The sequence below is a fragment of the Phyllostomus hastatus genome, unplaced genomic scaffold (genome assembly GCF_019186645.2).
Source record: "Phyllostomus hastatus isolate PE091 unplaced genomic scaffold, TTU_PhHast_1.1 phas_scaffold_501, whole genome shotgun sequence".
Lineage (NCBI taxonomy): Eukaryota > Metazoa > Chordata > Mammalia > Chiroptera > Phyllostomidae > Phyllostomus > Phyllostomus hastatus.
In genome coordinates this window covers 38332479-38353617 of record NW_025334033.1, presented here as the reverse complement: position 1 = coordinate 38353617, position 21139 = coordinate 38332479, and the positions used below count along the sequence as shown (strand labels likewise).

Genomic DNA, 21139 nt, shown 5'->3' with positions numbered 1-21139 from the left:
TACATAACACAATGTATTCAAAGCCAAATTAAAACCAATATATTATTGCTCTTTCAAGATTTGGTCTTCCATCTGACAGTTTCTACCTCCTTCCTGCCATCACAGAAGCACCCCAACAAGACATAGTCTCCATAGCCCAGAGAAAACGATAGCCTCTGTTCTCCACCTTACATCAGCAACACTAAAGACATTCCTAACTACAGTGAAGAACAAACACAAATGCTCCAGAGAGCAGTTAGAGCAGTCTCCCACCTACCTCGGAGCTGTGACCATCAGTGTCTAAGTTGATTCTGATACTTCACTTCTGATCACCTCGGTTGCCCCTTAACAGGCATTTTTTGAGGCCATACTGTATATAGAACATTTTACCTGGTTCTTAGAGATAACTTTAAAAGTGTACAATATATAGATAACAAGAATTATGGATATATGTGTATACATGGGTTGATACATACACACTTATTTCCTAGCTCTGACAACTGAGAAGACCTACATTTAGGGGTATTCTGCTAACAATAATCACAGAGCCAGACCTTGGTTTCTAAATACTGTTCTCTAATGAAAGGAAATCAGGATCCTGGAAGAGATGATTGATTCTAGGAGTGGGGCAGAGAAAATAAAAGACAAGCCCAGAGTACTTGTAATGCCCGGAAGTAAGGAGGAGCTCCAAAAACAAAAGAATGGGAATGAGTCAAAGGAACTCAGAAGTCAGTCTCCCAGTGGTGAAAGATGAAATAATCTGAGCATAAGAATAAATAAACCAGATCTGATCATAATTCAAAGTATACAAAAACATACATTAGTCCATACTGATATAGATAAATGATTGAATAAATAAAGGGAGGATGAAAGACAAATCTTCTTTTCAGAAGAATTCCAAAAAATATATGCAGACACTCTTTCCAGAAGGTAAAGCTTAACACATCCCCACCCTGCACCCTGGAGTGTGGGCTGGACTCCGTGACTTGCTTTCAAAGAACAAAGTATGGCAAGGGGAGAAAGGCAGTGGAAATATTGGGCAAATACTGCTTTGACCAGGTGATCAAGGTTAACATCATCAGTAATAAGTCATATCAGTAGCATAAAAGGACAGATATCCTATGGTAAGGACACTTCACCTCTGTGATGTTCTTCCCCAGAACACATGGCCCCAATATAAACATGAGAAAAAAGCATCCGACAAACCCCAATCTGAGGGACAGCCTACAAAACACTTCGGCAGCACTTCTCAAAACTGTCAAGGTCATGTGAAACCAGGAAAGACTGAAACACTGTCAAGGACCATAGAGGGCTAAGGCAACATGAAGACTAAATGTAATGTATCCTGGATGGGATCCTAGAAGAGAAGGTCATTAGTGATACAACTAATGTAATGCAAATGAAGTTTGAAGCATTGTTAATAGTAATTGCCAATGTTAATATCTTGATTTGGATAAATGAACCAAGTGTGTGTAAAATATTAACACTAAAGGAAAATGGATGAAGAGCACACGGGAACTCTCTGAATTATCTTTTCAACTTTTCTGTAAATATAAAACTATTCCAAACCTAAAAGTTTATTTAACAAAAGAGATAGAGAAGGACACAGTCTCTGACATCAGGTGGCTTTTGCAGATGGAGAGGGAAAGCGTTCACACATGAGAAAGTGAAGTGTTGGGGCGGCTAGTGCCTGGCTGCTGCCAACTGAGCTCAGGCCGTACAAGGGCAAGGGAAGTACAGATGCATGAGATCCGATAGTGAAGACTGCATGAACCAATCAGAACTTGATCAAGGATTTAAGGATTTGGCTAGATTCGGAGTGTTCCAGATAAAGGAACAGCCCATCAAAAGCCTAAACGCTTCCAGCACTGAGAGTAAAGTGTCAGAACACGGCCAGAACCAGCTTCTTTGAAATGGGGTATTCGGGTTGGGGTAGGGGCTGGAAAAATGAGAACGTGGGGCCCCTTGGTCAAAAAGTGTTGGCGGGGAATGGCTTTTTCCTTTCTTATGCACTCTCTCTCTTTGTGTGTGTGTGTGCATGGGTGTGTCTGTCTCTGTGACTCCATATCATGGCCTTTTTCTTGCTGTTTAATGTTTGCTCCCTTGGACACAGGAATACTTACTGGGTGAGTTCGGGCTCCCACAGACACTGGTGGTCCCACCCTGAGACCCCAACACCCCACATTCCAGCACCGAGGACCCTGTAAGATTGCTAAGCAGGAACAAAGATGAAATCCCACCCAGGAGTTAGGGAGACAAGACCATGCATCAACTGAAGCACCAAGCCCCCTGTATGCTCTGTTATGTCATCAGAAGTCACTTACCAAAAAAATAAAACAGTTTAAAAGATAAAAGCATTGAGAATTTCCAGGTGGCTCCTACACAACACCTACCCTTGGGTATGTGTGGTGATGGTGGTGGTGGGGTCCTTCTAGCACAGCGCCCTATGTGACTGCACTGGTGGCAGGCCTAGAAGCCACCCTGGGTCAGGGATTCATGGAAGATTATTGGGATAGGAAGGGGCTTAGCCACTGGAGGATGCTGAGTTTTTGTCTATAACAGTAGATAGAGTCCAGAGGTCATTGAGGAGACACATGAAATTGGATTTTAGTGATCAATCTGATGAAAAATGCATTGTGGATTTGATTGGAGACACTGTTGGCAGCTTTACCATTAAGGAATTAAATGAGAAAGCAAACATAATGTAACAGTTTGCTTTCCTTGAGATTTGTCTCAATGAGAGACAAATTAGACAGTGTTAACAGTTCTAATTCAGAACAGATGTATCAACCCAAACACCGTATTCTAATGTTCATTTCTAGTTCGTGGATTTATCTAAAAAGACCCTTTATCTTAGGGACATAGACCTTGCCAACATAGCATTTTTTAAGGAGCCCCTATAAAATTAGAAATGAGCTCAATGAATATTCCATATGGACTGTGATTATGGCTGCCACATATTTTCCTGCCAAGGCGTTTAAGATCTGTTTCCAATATTTTCCTCCAGGAATACTCAACGTGGTGTGAAATCTTTCTTCCCAGGTACCTCCAGGTCATCCATCACTCGATGTAAATCAGGAGCCAACTGCCCCAGTTCACACAGTGGCATCAGTAGACAGTTATCCCCTCTGTCTGTCACTGAAGATTCCTCTGCTCCTATTCTTGAACTTCAGAGCCGAGGATCCTCTGGAGTCTGTGGACACAGAATCGAGAGGCAGAGCAGAGCAGGTAGGCTGGTGACCTCCTCTTAAACAGCGGTACATCCAGGTAACCTTCTAACCAGCCGTGAAAGATCTCACCATCATCAGAGAACACAGAAACATTATGTGCATGCTTAGGGCTGGGGGAGGGGAAGGTTTCTCACATGGGAGAAGGAAGAAGGGAAATGTACAAATGAAGAAGACAGCTCTTGACTTACGATGGTTTGACTTAGGATTTTTTTGCCTTTACAATAGTATGAAAGTGATAAGCGTTCAGTACAAAATGTATTTCAAATTTTGAATGTTGATCTTTTCTGAGATAGTGATATGCGGTATGACATACTCTTCCATGATGCTAGGCAGTGGCAGTGACCACAGCTCCCAGTCAGCCACACGATCACAAGGGTAAATAACCAATTCTCTGCAGTGTTGTATTAAGTGCCTTCTAGATTTACAGTATGTCCAACTTACAATGGGTTCATTTGGACGTAACCCCATCGTAAGCCAAGGAGCATGATTTGTACAGTCTGTTAGGGGTGTACAGTGTAGCAGAGAAACTGAACACAAAACCTATTATTGAAGGGCTTAACCAACACATGGTTAAACAATGACATCTAATGACGTTTACAGGGTAACTAGTTTTCTCACCTTTAAGGTGTCAAACGCCAGCATCTTTCATTTCAGCCCTGGGGGGTCAGTAATAGTGCAGTGTGCCTGTTCTGAAAGGAATAAAAACACCCATAAAATCACAGACTCTGCTCATGTCCTCCTCAGGACTGACTGTCAGTCCTTGGAGCACTTGTAATTTTTGCAACATTACACCTCCTTTGGGATGCTTTACTTGCCTCCCTAACCAGGATTTATCAATTAGTCAAGACCTTTAGCCTTTCCTCTCATCTGCCTGCCAACTCCTAGGTTACCTGGGTTACTGGAATTGCTAGATAAATCTTATGACTATATCCACGAGTTTCCCAACAAATTTATCATTTTTAATGCAGCTGTCTCCACTAGGCTGCTGCCTGATGTTGTTATTTTCTGATACTCTTTGCCATCCGCAAAGGATGTTCTCAGGCCCCAAGTCCATACTTACTTATTCTCATCACCTCACCACACTCTACCTTTCCCCAAAGAACAAAAGAGTTACATGCTAATAGATGCCTTCCTCTCTGCCTCAAAATGTTCTCTTGTTGCTTATTACCACCACTGCGAGACCACCTTTGACTTGTGTGCTTTGTACCATTCTGATGTTAACTCCTTCTCCTGTGTCCGGGAGCACCCCTCTCCAGCTCTCCCACTGGCATTTTCAGTCTCTCCTTCTCCATTTGTTCCCTCAGCTTGGCAAGCAACACATTAAAATGTCCTGCATCCTTAAAAACAGTAACAACAGCAAAAACAGCAAAATATCTCATGCAAAATAATGGAGTAGTAAAACAAAACAAAACAAAACAAAACCAGAACTTTGAGAAAACTGGCTTTAAAACAAAGAAGAGAAATGAGCATTCAGGGAACATAGGTGGGGATGGAGTAAACAAATGTTTAAAGGAGACCTGAAAGGCTCTTTCGAAGGTCCTACTGATTTGAGAAGAGGGGTTTTTTTTTTTCAATATGGGGAAAGATAATTTCCAAAAAGTGATAATATGTTTAAATGATATGAATCTCAAGACTAAAACTCCTTTAAAAAGTGAGGAAAATACCTTAAATTTTCAGAAACTTTTAACTGGCTTTAATAAATTGCAGTAATATTAGATCTGTCCAGAAACAGTCCAGCCATTGTTAACATAACAAGAATGGTTTGCGCACCATTGATATAACCTGGCAGCCAAGGAGAGTGGAGCAGATTGTGCATGCATGAACAATGATGACTTCATTGTACTAGTCAGTGGGGGTGGTAGACACCATTGAGTGAGCATGAGTACTGTGTGGCCATCACATTCAAAATGACTGAACAAGTAGAGCAATGAATATGCATCAAATTTTGCCTTAAGCTTGAACATTGCTTCATGAAAACTGTTCAGATAATTCAGAAGGCCACAGCTATGGGCAGCTGGTAATTGGCAGCTTTATCAGAACAACATGCCCACTCATTCATCACATCTCATGCAGCTTTTTGGCGAAACATCAAACCACCCAGGTGACTCCACCCCACTACAGCCCAGATTTGGTGTCCTGTGACTTCTGGCTTTTCCCAAAACTAAAATCACCTTTGAAAGGCAAGAGATTTCAGACCATTGATAAGATTCAGGAAAATATGATGGGGCAGCTGATGATGACTGGGAGAACTGTGTGAAGTCCCAAGGTGCCTCCTTTGAAGGGGACTGAGGCATCATTGTCCTATGAATGATGTTTCTTGTATCTTGTATCTTCTTCAATAGATGTCTCTTTCTCATATTACATGGTTGGATATCTTCTGGACAGACCTCATGTTCCTATTATCCTAGCTATCTGTAGGACAGAATACAGCAGTTAACTAAATGTGCTACTTAATAAAGACTTGCCCTATCATATACAGATAACAAATTTCAAAGACTCTACCATCAAAGATCACATGGGACGTAACTTACTCTTTCTGTAGTGTTCAGAAGGCACTTGGGGATATTCCAGGGCACCAAAGAAAAAAGATTAAAGAAGAAGAATCTGAAGAGAAGCTCACCAGGCTTTCATGAATATTGTGGAAATTAACCTCAGAATGAACTCCATGATACAGATATTATCACTGCTTGACAGATAATGAAACTAGGCTAGAATTAAACATATACTCAGGGCCATCCAATGGCAAGGCAGGATTTACATGCATGTTCTCAAATTCCAATTTTCTCTACTATTGATTTGTATGGCTTCAATTTACAGTTTATAAAAATGGATGGAGTTCCTGGTAAGTTGATCTTAATGAAACATATTTATAAAACTATAACTCTAAGCAGGACTATCTAAAAGATATGTTTAAAATAGAAAAAGAAAAAAAAAGAAAAATAAATGAGTTCTGGAGACAGTCTTTCTATGGTACCAAATGATGGTAAAATTAAAGAATTGGCAACAATGAAATCTAGCTAGCAGAAAGAGAATGGGCCAAAACTACTGGAGGATTTAAGTGACTGTTGATGTCAGTGGAAGTACTGTTTGTGCTGTGATGGTGGAATAGAAGCAATCTTCAAAGAAGGTGACAATAAAGGCAGGAATCAGCTCAAAGGGATACTTAGAATCTTGGTAGAATCATTCCTCTTTTATGATAAAGTCCCTGAGAATACTGTGATCTGAAGTACGATCTCTTAAGTGTCACTTCTCTTAATGCAAGACAATTGTTTATGCCAGGAAACAACTTTTCCTCCAAACCATTTCTAAAACTTCCAGTGTTTGAAAAGAGTGCTCAAACCTGAATCCCAGACAGAATCAATATTCAGAATAGAAAGCTTGAGCCCTGAGGTCACATTGACTTGTATTCAGCCTTAGATAACCTTAAACCATTTCTCGGTTGTTTCATCTATAAAAGGGAATGATAACACCTAATTATTTGGGTAAGTTTGTGTTCCATTCCCAGCCTCCTAATGCCAGAGTCTCTTAATCTACCTCTTACTCATAGTTTTTCCTCTCTACTCTCTGCATAAGCCACGTGATCACTGAACTTATCAAGAGCAGAACTGTTTTTCAAGAGCAGGCGTTGACTGCACATAGTTAAGGGAGCTGGCTTACTCATTCTTCTAGATGCATCTCAATGTCTCTGCAGCATGGAAGTTTCTCCTGATCATTGCCCACACCACTCTGTAACAAGTGCTTCTCCTATGCCTCCAGATGGCCTTGTATCTGCCATAGTTGGCCTTTACCACACTGTCTTAGATGTGTTTTCTGGCTTTCCACTAGACCATGAACTCAAGTCGTTCATCTTTAAACACCTGAGGCCCAACTAGCTAACTAGCTCCTGGTAGTCTCCACAGGATTTGGTTGAGTAAATGAATAAAAGAATACCAGTTTTCATCTGGAAGCCTAGGCCAGAGAATTTAGTACTGTGTGTAAGTCTTGGAACTCATAGAGTAATTGCTGTGTTCATCCTTACTTGGTTTATATTCCCCCAATGAAGAGTTTGCTTTTAAGGCTTGCTGTCCCCCCCCTAACCCCCACCCCAAATAATTATATCAGAAAGCCTATGCTGGGTGAGTCTTTATCCCAGTGGAGCAGTCACTCCTGGCTCATTAAGCTGCAGGAACATTTTCAGCAGGAGAACCAGCAGGTTCTAGAGTGGTAAAGTGAGAAACACATCTCCTACTACTTGCAATCTGTGGACTTTACCACAAGACACAAGACACAAAGACACACAAGAATCCTGCAGATAAATTCTGCCTCCCTCCCCCCAAGATTCTACCACCTAAGATCTCAGCACAGGGACCTCTTGCCCCATTTAACTTCCTGATATAAATTCATTGTGTTGAACTTGTTTTCCCTATCACAGGAGAAGGCCTTTTTGATTGTCACTTTCAGGGAGTTCTGACTATTTAGTGTGAAAAAGTATGCTACTAAATATTTTTAGTAAATGTAAAAATACAAAGTAGAACTCACTGTGCTCCCAGAACTACATTAAATAATAATTTGTCCTGAGGTAGGAAATGAGTTTGTGTAGTCAGGACTTTTTCTTTTCTTGGGACACATTGTTTTTCAATTTAATAGTCATCTTTGCTGCAGTTAAAAAAACTCAGTGGAATTTATATTAAACAAATACTTATTTCTCACTTACTTTTCATGTCAGTGGACACAAGGCTGCTTTGCCTAGGTTCTGCTTGTTCTCCCACATTGACTGCAAGAGCAGCAACTATTTGGGATTTACTATTCTGGTGAAAAAGGAAGCACAAAAGAGCTGGTGAGACCTTGTGATGCCTCTTAAAGCTCTTCTGGGAGGTGGCATACTTTCATCTGCTCACATTTGATTAGACAAAGCAGGTCATATGGACAAGACCAAAGTCTTTGGACCTTGAAATATGCAATGCTCTTACAAGGAAGTGAGCGGGGTGTGTTGGGGAACAGTGCAGCATCCACTAAGTTCATGAACATTGTCATGGCCTGGATGGAAGATGAGATTCATACTGTACCTTGCAGACTAGATATTCTGGAGAGAATGTGAGCCACAGTTATCAGTCTCTTCAAATGATGGTAGAAAAGAACACCACTGGTGATTCTGCTGCCTGCCTCTTTGATTGCTGTTTCATAACTCTATTCCCACACATTTGTATTCCTGTCCTGTTTTCAGGGGATGATGGAACACAGACTCATCCTGAGAACAGCAGCCAAGAAAACAGAATCAAGGCTCGCTGCCTGTCCTGCACGACCATGGTTCTGAAGGCTGTCTGGGGACTCTTGATCATCTTGTCAGTGTCATCGTCTTGGGTTGGAACCACACAGATTGTAAAAATTACTTATAAGAACTTCTACTGTCCATTTTTCATGACTTGGTTTTCAACAAACTGGAACATTATGTTTTTCCCAGTCTATTATTCTGGTCATCTGGCCACTGCTCAAGAAAAGCAATCACCAATGAAAAAATTCAGGTAGGTTTCACATTAAATGGCCAATAGGAGATGTTCTAAAATAACTTCATGCAAATGTGTGTATTTTCATCTCTTTGGAATATGAGTGGGGAGAGACAGGATCTAAGATCAGGAATGAACACTAGAATACAGAATATTTTCTCCCTAAAAAAAAAATCATTGAGGGCCTACAACAGGCCAAGCACTGTATTAGTGCTTTTGTGTATTTTACCTTATTTAATTGTCAGTGGTGGTAACCCTCACCTTTTACCGTGGTGTTATTATCCCTATTTTAGCATATTTAGCAAATATTTAGGAAGGTTAAATGAATTGTTCAATGTCACATACTTATAAATAATGGCCCCCAATTTCTATCCAGACCTATTTATCTCTGAAAGTCATGCTTTAAAAGAACACCCAGACTTCCAGTCAAGATGGAGGTGTAGGTAAATACACTTCGCCTCCTCCCACAACCACAGAAAGAATTACAACTACACCTCAAAACAAATAAAACTGTCAGAAAACCAAGCTGTATAGAAGTTCAACAACCAAGGATTTAAAGAAGCCACATTCATCCAGATGGGTGCCTTTTCTACAATAGACCATGCTACTAAGATAGGAAATCAAAGCAGCTGTACCTAATACCCAGAAACAAACACAGGGAGGCTTCCAAATTCAGGAGACAAAGAAATATGGCCCAAATGAAATAACAGAACAAAATCCCAGAAAAAGAACTAAATAGAAACAGAGATAACCAACCTATCAAATGCAGAGTTCAAAACACTGGTGATCAGGATGCTCAAAGTACTCATTCAGTATGGCAATAGTATAAAAAAGACCCAGGAAGAAATGAAGGCTACACTAAGTGAAATAAAGAAAAATCTACAGGGAAATATCAGTCGAGGAGATGAAGCCAGGATTCAAATCAATGATTTGGAACATAAGGAAGAAATACGCATTCAACCAAGAAAGCAAGAAGAAAAAAATAACCTCCCCAAATGAGCATAGTATAAAGTGCCTCCAGGACATCTCCAAATGAACCAACATCCAAATAATAGGGATGCCAGAAGGAGAAGAGGAAGAGCAAGAAATTGCATACTTATTTGAAAAAATAATGAAAGAAAACCTCCCTAATTTGGAGAAGGGAATAGATATACAAGTCCAGGAAGTACAGAGAATCCCAAAGAAGTTGGACCCAAAGAGGACCACAGCAAGACACATCATAATTAAAATACCAAAGGTTAAAAGTACAGAGAGAATCTTAAAATCAGCAAGAGAAAAGCAGAGAGTTACCTACAAAGGACTTCCAATAAGACTGTCAGCTAATTTCTCAAAAGAAACTTTGCAGGCTAGATGGGACTGGCAAGAAGTATTCGAAGTGATGAAAAGCAAAGACCTACAACCTAGATCACTCTATCCAGCAAAGCTATCATTTAGAATGGAAGGGCAGATCAAATGCTTCCCAGATAAGACAAAGCTAAAGAAGTTCATCATCACCAAGCCATTATCACAAGAAATGTTAAAGGGACTTATCTAAGAAAAAGAAGATCAAAACTATGAAATTAAAATGGCAACAAATTCACAACTATCAACAAGTCAATTAAAAAAAAAACAAACTAAGCAAACAACTAGAACAGGAACAGATTCACAGAAATTGAGATCACATAGAGGGTTATCAGCAAAGTGGGGGAGGGGAGAGAATGGGGGAAAAGGTGCAGGGATTAAGAAGCATAAATTGATAGGTATAAAATAGACAGAGAGATGTTTAGTATAGGAAATGGAGAAGTCAATGAACTTATATACATGATCCATCTACATGAACTAAGGGGCAGGGGTGAATTGCTAGAAGGAAGGAGTGTACCAGGTGGAAGGGAGCAAAGAGAGAAACATAGGGACAACTGTAATAACACAATCAATAGAATATACTTTTTAAAAAGAAAAAAATTCACATAACCTAAAAAATAAAATAATAAAATAAAATAAAATAAATAAATAAAATAAAATAAAATAAAATAAAACACCCTGTGTTTCTAGTCCAGGGGAAAAACTATATTAATAACATTAATTGTTAGAAAAACATTTGCTCAGTGTTCTGGACACTGTGGTGCCTAAGCAGATGGAATGACCTGATTCCCCGCAAAGGGAAGTTTGACCCTGGAATACTTTGAAAGATGCTGTTCTTTGCTTTCTATGAGCACATGGAGACTCATCTGTTGGTTTGCAAGCCATGAACTTGGTAGTATCAAGGTCCTAGTGGTTGCTCTGTGCTAAACCTGGCTTTTGCAGCCACACCTCGGAGAGCTCAGAAAGCTGGCGGGGCCAGTGTCATCCAGCACTGCACAGCACTCAAAGAAGGAAAAGCAGCTTTTCTAGATCTAAGTTCCTTTGCTAACAGACTGCTTCTCAGAAAGGAAAAGCCCAAAGCTAAGGAATAACTTCCAAGACAGTCACTCTGATCACCGAGAAAAAAACAGTAGTCAGGACCCCCATGGATGGCAGTGGGAGAGGGACAGTCCTCTACACTAGCTCATTGCTCCTTGGCCAAATGATGATTTGTCTTGCGGGAACCCAAATAACCTTTATGCCTTGTCCCTGTCCCAAATGAAAAAAACATGAATGACTATTATAATCGGTGCATTAAGACTGTTCTTAAAAACTTAACAAATGGTAAAGAGTTTATCTTCAACCTGTTTTCTATCACCAGTTTGGAAGTTCCTGGGAATGACAAAGTCACACTGTGAGCTCATTTTCCATGTGTGCCCATGAAAATTCAATTACAGTTAAAGGAAAAAAACAACTTAAAAATAAATACATTCTGGTTTGGGGGAAAGAAGAAGCCTTGTACCTGTTTGTGATCGTTAAAAATACTTTGTATTTGATGGCCATCAAAATAAACAGGATCTTGAGGCATAAGGTCTTTTTAAATAATGTCATTTAATAAATGATTGCAGAGGATGTGATTATCAGGCTAAAATTCTTGTTTGAAAATGCCTGCGTGTACCCACGGCGGGTGTGTGCTACTGGGATGCTCCTGTGGTTTAGACACACATGCCGATACAAAGAACAAAACTTCATTATGGGTTGTGGTGGTAACTCAGGACATCTCAGAGTAAGCCAAGCCGGTTTCATTGAAGATAACGCTTTTACTAGAGGCTGCTGCTGACAGAAATGTTCCGGCAACAGCTTCATCTTCACCACATCTCTCATGTCAGACTCTGAATTTAGCAAAACCTGTGATTTGACAAGACACATCCACCTGTTCGTGGAGGTAGAGTGAAGCTGATCATTTCTAAAACCAAATCAAAGAACTCTTATTGTCAAGCAGGAAGCATTGCCTTTGAAGGAAATATTCTCCAGGGCCTCCTCCATATGAGAGCTAAACACACTCAGAAAATTCTGAAATCTTCCATCTTTTTTTCCCTATAGACTCATTAACACCATTTGCCAAGAAGGCACTCCCCCAAGCTCTCAGGGCAGAAGCAAGGGAAAATAAAGTTCATGTGTAAAAATGGAAACAGAATTTGTCCCATAGCGCCAAACCTTTTGACTAGTTTCTTCTTTTCTCTCAAATGGTATTAAAGCATTTCTAGTGTTTTTCTTAACACTAGCAGCAAAAGAATTCTTAATAAAGTGTTAAATCTAGGTGGTAACAATTCTGCACTTAGAAGTAGTTTTTGATATTTGATCATTCCATTTATATACTACCAAGGGAATTCAATCACCTCAGGTAAATTTGAAATTTAAGAAGAAAAAATATATATACTATATTTTGAAGGGGCGTTTTCTTCAGGAAAAGAATATGTAGAAAGCATAAAACTAGAGTCAAAGACACATTTGTCTATGTCAGGCAGTGATAAAATATGGTTAAGGTGTCGCCTGACATCTAGAAAAGATTCAATAACCAGTAGCTGCTATAGCAATGGTGATAGTTATTAAATTACCAATGTCCCCCAACTTCTGAGCTTCATTCCAAGTTTTTCCGCCTGTCAGTGATGCTTGCTTAGAAATTGTGCCTCCCATCATCCCAAGAAGAGACCTGCAGTTATTTGTTTCTCCATTAAAATGTATTCTTTTTTTTTTTAATATTTGCATTTCTTATCACTGTAATGCTTAAATAGCATAAGGTTCTACACAGGTAAGCTGGTGTTCGAATGGAGAGCATTTTAAATTCCTGAAACAGCAGTGGCAAATGGAGAGAAGGTTGGCAGTGAGAGGAGAAGGGGAAGAGAGGGGAATGATAAGGTAGCCAGAAGGGGTGATGAGCCAGTGAAATAAAGTCTTTTCGAGGAGGGGTGGGGGGCCCTTCCTCCACAGCGCTTTGTGTGGGGGCTCTCCCTGTCTATATGCCTCCGCTGGCCCTCCGCATGGGGTCAGAACACTTGCTCGCATGCACACAAAGTCTTCTCTTGAGAGCACTCAACTAGTGTGATGGCAGGCTCTAGGAAGGGAGAACCATCCCTTGCTAGGGCCAATGATAAGAAAAGAAATTCTTTAATCAGAAATGGGTTTGTTGTGGTTCTCCATAAATGTATATTTAAAAGGTATTTAGCTCTGGCCAGTGTGGCTCAACTGGTTTGATTCTCAGTCAGTGCACATACCTAGGTTGCAGGTTCAATCCCCAGTCTGAGCACATATAGGAGGCAACCAAATAATATTTCTCACATCGATGTTCCTCTCTCTCTCTCTCTCTCTCCCCCCTCACTCTCTTTCTCTCTATCTTTCTCTCTCTCCTTTGTTCTCTAAAATCAATAAACATATTTTTAAAAATTAGGAGGCATTTAGTAGTTACAGATGTTAGGATTAACCTATAACTCTCAACTCTATCTCTTCCTGGCAGACTCTCACGGAGTGTGGTGGCTGCTGGGGGTGGGGGTACAAGGGGACTGAATGGTAATGGAAAAAACACAATAACAATGAAACTTAAAAAATAAAACACAGAATGCAGAACGTGTGCCCAAGATGTTCTGAGAGGAGAGCCGCTCGTTCCACGTGTGCCTCTGGTCCCGAATGTGCCGTGGTCACAGGGCTGGAGTGAGGCCCTCTGCTCCCCCGTGTGGGTGAGCACACGTAATTTCTGTTTCCTTTACAAAGGCTTTGCCTTTGGGTTATTTAGACCCTTCACTAAAGTTTTGTCTCTTTTAAGGCGAAGTTTACTTTTGGGAAACCACGTTTTCATTTTGTGAAAAATTCTCTGGTTGTCTCCGGTAGGAAAGTAAACCACGACATGTTTTCTACGTGTGCAAATTCCATTTTTAACCTTCCTGGAATCTCGGGCTTGCAATTCCCAGCACTCCCAGAAACATTTTCTGTGAGACTTGATATTGAAGGTCATGCCCGTGTGCTTAGAGCCTCATTCCTTTGTCACTCCCCTCTCCCTGAGGGCCTCCTGCTTCATGCATATGGGGAAAGCATTGCTAGCGATTTCTTTGGGTTACAATACTTTGAGGCACAATTATTTCTATTCAGAAAATGCTGGAAGAGAAACTAGTACTAGTACCATCTAGAACCATGTCAATGTATTTCATTAGAAATGTGCAAACATTAGTAACCTGTTGCTTTGAACAAGGTATTTATCTTATTCTTGAAAATTCAGTACCTGGCACATGATAGTTGCCTGATAAATGCTTGGATGTTCATGAACAACTAAGTGAAGAAAATCAAGCTGAATTCTCTCAGTGGCAAGTCTGTTTTTAGTCTAAGTCAAATAAGCAGCTTTTCTATCACTTCCATGATTGCCTATCTGGATCACTAGCTCGAACATTTTGATTAAAATGGTCCCTTAGGCTAAATAACCAATTTAGTCAGAAATCAAACACATCAACAATTTAACCGAGGTGACTATTTGTACACAATGAATCCAGATAATTTCTCCAAAATGACCAAATGCTTATATATAACAAAGTTATATCTTGAGTTTTGTTTTTATTTTTACTTTCTTTTTTTGTCCTGCCTTAAAATGCTAAAGAAAAAAAGAAATGAGTCAATAGGGCAGATATATTACAAGGAGGTAGAGTGTCTCAGGAAGAGCAGAATCCCGCCCTTATCTCTATGTGATATGTGAGGCTATGGGTTGTCCGTAGCCTGCTCGCCTAGTAGCAGCCATTCCCATCCTGCTGCACTCACCCAGGAAAGAATTTTCTCTCTCTTTTAATAGCTAATAATTCCAGCAACCACACATTTCTGTGTTTCTCTGAGCTTCTCCGAGAATGTTCAGCAGCAGCAGAATGGCTGCTCCCCCAGTAATCTTGAGAGCATATGGAGGTACGAGAGGCCTCACCCTGTCTGGAGAGATGTGGGCTCTTTTCCATGGAATCCTCTTTGTCCTGGAGGCGGCAGCACTGGGTTCAGTATGTTCCACAGATGACTGATGAGTCTTGAGTGTTTTCTGCTCTTGCCTGGACGTGGGTGTCAGGAGTTAGACAACACAAGATGTGTCACAAATGGTACCTGACTATTAACCTCTTTTTCTTTCCTAGGGAATGCAGTCGGATTTTTGGGGAAGATGGTCTGACGTTGAAGCTCTTTCTTAAAAGAACTGCTCCTTTTTCTATTCTATGGACTTTGACTAACTACCTGTATTTACTGGCTTTAAGGAAGCTGACAGCCACAGACGTCTCTGCTCTGTTCTGTTGTAACAAAGCCTTTGTCTTCTTGCTGTCATGGATCGTCCTGAAAGACAGGTTCATGGGAGTGAGGGTAATGGCACACTTGATTCACTGTGTGAGGCTGCCCTTAATCGTAGATCCCTGGCATCAGGGGAGCTGCCCTGTTTCACAGAGTTTCCATAAAACTTTCCTATAGATTCTGAGTACAAAGTGGCATTTGAAGGTAGATTAGGATGCCCACAACATTCAAATCATGAAAGGATAAAGGGATTTCCATTGGTCAGTCAGCTGACTTCAACAGGAGGCACTAAGCCAGGGAAAATAAGATTTTTTTTTTAGAATTAATGGTGTGATCGGCTCCTTCTGTCCTCAGGGAAGAAGGGTCTGAGAAAATTAGCCACAGGTTCTGCTTTTTTATTTTCAATCAACATATATTGAGACAATCCGCTCTTGTTCTGTCCCACCCAGACACGGACTTAATATTGGTGTAAGTAGGCAAGATAACCAAATAGTAATTAAATGCCCTGGTCATGTCACAATGCTGTTAAAAGGGTCTGTATATCCATGTGACTAATCTAGAAATGGAACCAAAAGCAACAATTTGTTCTGTGGGGTACAAATTAATTGAGCTGCATTACACTTTAACCAACCACTTCAGTTCTGGGTTTATTCCTTTCAGAAGTAACATGGATCTTTTAAAAATGTTTTTTGTATGTTTAGTCTATGTTAGGTTGAAAGTCATGCAAATTTAAAGAGTCAGATCTCATTTATGTAATCTGGCATGTCACCCTCATGATAATATTGAAGAAGCAGTTCTTTAGAAGGAGGTCTAAATGAGTAGCCTTTTCCCGGAAGATAAACATCGCATAATTATTGTTCTCAGAGAGAGATGTCCAAGATGGCCATCCAAATGTTGCTCTTGTTGCAATGATTCCAGCGCCCTCTCCCCACTAAATGCTAAAGTTAATGTCTGTATTTAAAAGTTTATGATAATCATAACCTTGAAAGCTTTTTTTAAAAAACAGCCAATTAGCAAATTCTAGTTGTGTGTTGGGAGATGCTGCTCAGAAATTCAGGACTGAAGATTGACATGAGCAAGAAGTAGAAAGCTATGGCAGAAGACCAGATGAGAAACTCCGACTCAGTCCATGACATCATTAGAATACAGCCACACTCTCCACTAGCTTGTCTTAGATTTGACACCGAAAGGGCTTAGCTTCGTGTTTTACATTGGTGCTGGCTGGTCACCATCAGATACCCTGATAAGTCCTTGAGAGCAACGACTTCCCTATGTTGCTCACTGCTCCATTCAGGATGAGCTACATGATTTGTGGGGTCCAGTGAAAAATGAAAGCACAGGGCCCCCATTAAAAAATTATTAATAGCTCTTTTGCGGTCAAAGCTGAGGCACCAGTGGTCAAAATGAAGTTCAATCCCTTTATGACTTCTGACCAGAGCAAGAACCATAGAAGGCATTTCAATGCACCTTCCCACATTCACAGGAAAATTCTGTCTTCTCCTCTTTCCAAAGAGCTGAGACAGAAGTACAATGTTCCATCTACGCCCATCCGAAAGAATGATGAAGTTCAGGTTGTGCAAGAATATTACAAGGGGCAGCAAATCAGTGAAGTAGCCCAGGTTTACAGGAAGAAATTCATCAGCTTCACTGAATGAGTGCAGTGGGAGAAAGCTAATGGCACAACTGTTCATGTGGGCATTCACCCCAGCAAGGCGGTCATCACTAGACTAAAGCTGGACAAAGACCGCAAAGAGATCCTTGAACATAAAGCCAAATCTCACCAAGTAGGAAAGGAAAGGGGCAAATGCAAGCAAGAAACAATTGAGAAGATGCAAGGATAATGTAATCTTATATACAGCTTTAATTAAAAACTTGAAATGAAAAAAAAATTATTAACAATGTCAAGATGGCAACATCAGAACATTAAACCAAGAATGGGGCCCTTCTAATCATGGGGCCCTAGGCATCTGCCCTGAATCCAGCTCTGCCCCCATCTCTATCAGAACAATTCAGGGGACAAAGTAGGGGCTTAGCAGATATTTGAGGGAATAGTAAGTGAACTCATGTTTATGAGGTCATACCTTTTCTATCTACCTCCACCATGGTTGATCCATGAGAGCTTGGGGGGCCTTGTTAGAAGAGGGGAAAACAGAGGAGATTTAAGGCTTTTCTGCCCTCTCAGTGGCATCTGATTACCAAAAGGAAATCATGCATTGACTGTTAGATTGACCAGTGAGAAAATCATCTGCATCGGAGTGAATGACTGCATCTAACTACAGAACCTAGTAATGTAAGAGGTCCTGTCAAAACATGTTTGGTGTTTTTTTGAGGTCTTTTAAGGGAAAAATCCTCAACTATATAATATATTTAAATCATAGGGTTAGGAAACCTGCCCAGAGGCTACAAACCATTGCCATGTTAAAACTAAGATCTGTAGTGGGTTGAATGGTGACCCCCAATACGTAACCATGTCCTAATGCCAAGACTGTGCAACTGTGACCTTATTTGGAAAAATGGTCTTTGCAGACATAATTAATTTAAGGATCTTGCAAAGAGGGGATCATTCTAGCTTATCTGGGTGGCCCCTAAATCCAACAACCAGGATCCTTAAAAGAGACACACACAGAAGAGACATGCAGAAGAGGAGGAGGCAATGAGACCACAAGGCAGAAATTAGAGTGATGTGGCGACAATCGCAGGAAAACTGGGGCAGCCACCAGTGCCTGGAAGGGGCGAGGGATGTATTCTCTCCTCGCCCTGCCATGGGGAGTGTGGCTCTGCCGGATTTCAATTTCTGGCCTCTAGAACTGTGAGAGAATACATTTCTGTTGTTTTTAGGCACAAAGTTTGTAGTGATTTGTTACAGTAGCCTCAGGAAATTACTATAGCAGCTGTAGGAAACATGTTGAGTAGCCAATAAGTAACTGTTATAAATATATATGTAAAGTAAGATATCTTAGATGACAAACGGTAAGCATGACTGTCAGGCATGCTGGTGGAAGTCAGATGCTCTTCTTTTTAACTGACGGGAAAGAATTCACTTCTCACTGCGGAACATTAGGAATGATTTCATGCCATGTTTCAGAAGAATGTTGAGGCGTAATTTTAACGATGCCAATAATCAGCCCATGTGGTACGAGGAGCACCAGAAGGTATTCAGCATTTTGCCTTCTGACAGTCAGCAATACTTGTCCTCCTGAGACGTATTGAGAACATGCATAATTAGGCGATCTGAGAAATTGAAGGAGGGCACACAGAATACTGACAACACAAATGCGGTTTTTATTGGCTCCACCCACGAGTAACCTACAGCACCGGCCTGTGAGTGCCGCCTCACGTGGACCTCTCTTTTAAGTAGTTAAAGTAGTCATCAGATTAAAATTAATATTTCTGACTGATTCTATGGCTGCAGTAGTTTAGAAACAAATCATTTTTGGATTATAGGTCTACTTGCTTAATCTCAAGAATGATCACATTTAAGAGGAAATATATGATTTCCCCTACTTCTATTTTTTATGTCAAAATAACACCATCAACAGAATGAAGGATGCCTTAGTTATAATATCAGTAAATATGGGTTGACTCAGGATACTGGTTGGTCATAATCATCAATGTTCACATAAAAAGTAATTTGGTGTTATAAATTACTTCTTGTTTGTTTCTTTGGACTACTGATTGATGTATAGATGACAAGGAAATCTGTTATACATTTAGTTTTCTTTTTTAAAAAATTATTTTAATCATTGTTCAAGCACAGTTTTCTGCCTTTTATTCCCATTCTAGCCCGCCCACCCATCCCGCTTCCCTCCCATTACCACCCTCCCCCTAGTTTTTGTCCATGTGTCCTTTAAATTTGTTCCTGTAAACCCTTCCCATTTTCCCCTGAATTTCCCTCTTCTTTCCCCTCTGGTCACTGTCAGCCTGTTCTCTATTTCAGTGTCTTTGACTATATTTTGCTTGTTTCTTTGTTTTGTTGTTTAGGTTCCTGTCAAAGGTGAGATCATATGGTATTTGTCTTTCACTGACTGGCTTGTTTCACTTAGCATAATGTTTTCCAGCTCCATCCACACTGTTGCAAAGGGTAGGAGCTCCTTCTTTCTTTCTGCTGTGTAGAATTCCATTGTGTAAATGTACCATAGATTTTTGATCCATTCATTTACTGATGGGCACCTAGGTTGCTTCCAGCACTTGGCTATTGTAAATTGTGCTGCTATGAACATTGGGGTGCATAGGTTCTTTTGGATTGGTGTTTCAGGGTTCTTAAGATATAATCCCAGCAGTGGAATTGCAGGGTCAAAAGGCAGATCCATTTTTAGTTTTCTGAGGAAATTCCATACTGTTTTCTATAGTACTTGTACCAGTCTGCAGTCCCACCAACAGTGCACTAGGGTCCCCTTTTCTCCACAACCTCTCCAACACTTGTTCTTTGTTACTTTGTTTATCATTGCCATTCTGACCAGTGTGAAGTGGTATCTCATTGTGGTTTTACATTTAGTTTTCTGTTATGAAATCATTTCAAACAATTTTCTGATAAACTTCAGTGTGTTAGCAAACTCTTTCATGAGTAGTTGCTTGCAGCTGATATATGATCATTCCATAGAGATTAGAAAAATTCTTTAAAAGATCAGTTTTTTAAATTGCAAAGATGTTGGTGGGAATCCAGTTCTTGCAGCTTTGAAAATGGGTGTTTTCCCATCTCCAATATTTTGTCTTGTGGTGCTAGAGTTTTAAAATTCATGAGAAGCAGAGAAACCCCCTTAATTTTTTTAAAAAAAGGCTTTCCTCAAAGAAAATGGGCCCCTGGCTGTTGTTGCTTTTGTTTGTTTGTTTTTTGGTTTTTGTTTTTTGTTTTACTACATCACCAGTATCTATTTCACTCCAGTGAAAAATAAATGTCAGACTGGGAAGTTAAAACTTTTTCTTTCAGATCTTGTCCTTCCCTTATTTTTTATATTACTAATTGATGATTTTTTTTCTTCATTTTTTAAACTTCCTTGAACACGTGAAGAAAACTGGTGGGTGGTGAATGGTTCAGCAGACCCCAGCCTTCTTAGCAGGTTTAGGAGATGAAATCATGCCTCTTTGGCTTGGCACCCACATTTTTTCTAGCTCTAATTGGGTCCCTATGCAGTTAACTTCCCAAACTGGGGCTCTTTTAGAGACTTTCCTACAGCCACCAAGGACCCACCAGAGAATGTCAGTTAAAGTGAATCTTTCATTGCTTGAACTACACTTCTCTGAATTAAAATCGGGCTCCAGAGCGCTCTACATCGGGACACTGGAGCTGAGCTGCTACTGATTTGTGCCAACGTTACACATTTAGATAGGATCCAAGGTGACCTCTGGTTTCCATCTTGCCTTTGGTTCACATTTATGCAGTTACTGTTCACTCAAGTGCTGTGCAGAATCCTCTGTCCAGAACCCTGATGGTTCCTGGAGGAGACAATACAGGATGGGCAGTAGAGCTCATCCCCTCAGCCCCCTCTTTGCAGGAGATTTATTAATACAGGAGAAGAAAGCTGAGTTGTAATGACTCCGGTTTCATGTCCACCAGGAATCCATAGCCCCTTCACTCAGGTGGAGCCAATAGGTCCACTCTGTCCACTCCCATACACTCTTCAGTCTTCCCTTCTGGCATTTCTTTTCCTCTTTTTCATCTTAGTCTCCCACTGGGACAATTTTCAGATGAATTTTATTTATATAAAAATAAATGTGTGTGTGTGTGTGTGTGTGTGTGTGTGTGTGTGTGTGTGTGTGGTAGGGAATCTTAGTTTGAGGGTCTGCACCCCTTGTGTTAGACCAGTTGAGAGAGCCACCCTTCACCGC

The 21139-nt window shown here is 40.5% G+C and overlaps 1 protein-coding gene and 1 pseudogene across 1 annotated transcript in view; both read left to right on the top strand.

The window, feature by feature from the left end:
• Positions 1 to 21139, top strand: part of SLC35F4 (solute carrier family 35 member F4) — a 157197-nt gene that overhangs the window by 124709 nt on the left and 11349 nt on the right. Inside the window, exons 2-4 of the mRNA XM_045823079.1 lie at positions 3022 to 3207; positions 8413 to 8710; positions 15166 to 15385. Of these exons, the coding sequence (XP_045679035.1) occupies positions 3022 to 3207; positions 8413 to 8710; positions 15166 to 15385 (704 nt within the window). The remainder of the gene's footprint in view (positions 1 to 3021; positions 3208 to 8412; positions 8711 to 15165; positions 15386 to 21139) is intronic.
• LOC123808432 lies at positions 16717 to 17154 on the top strand (annotated as a pseudogene).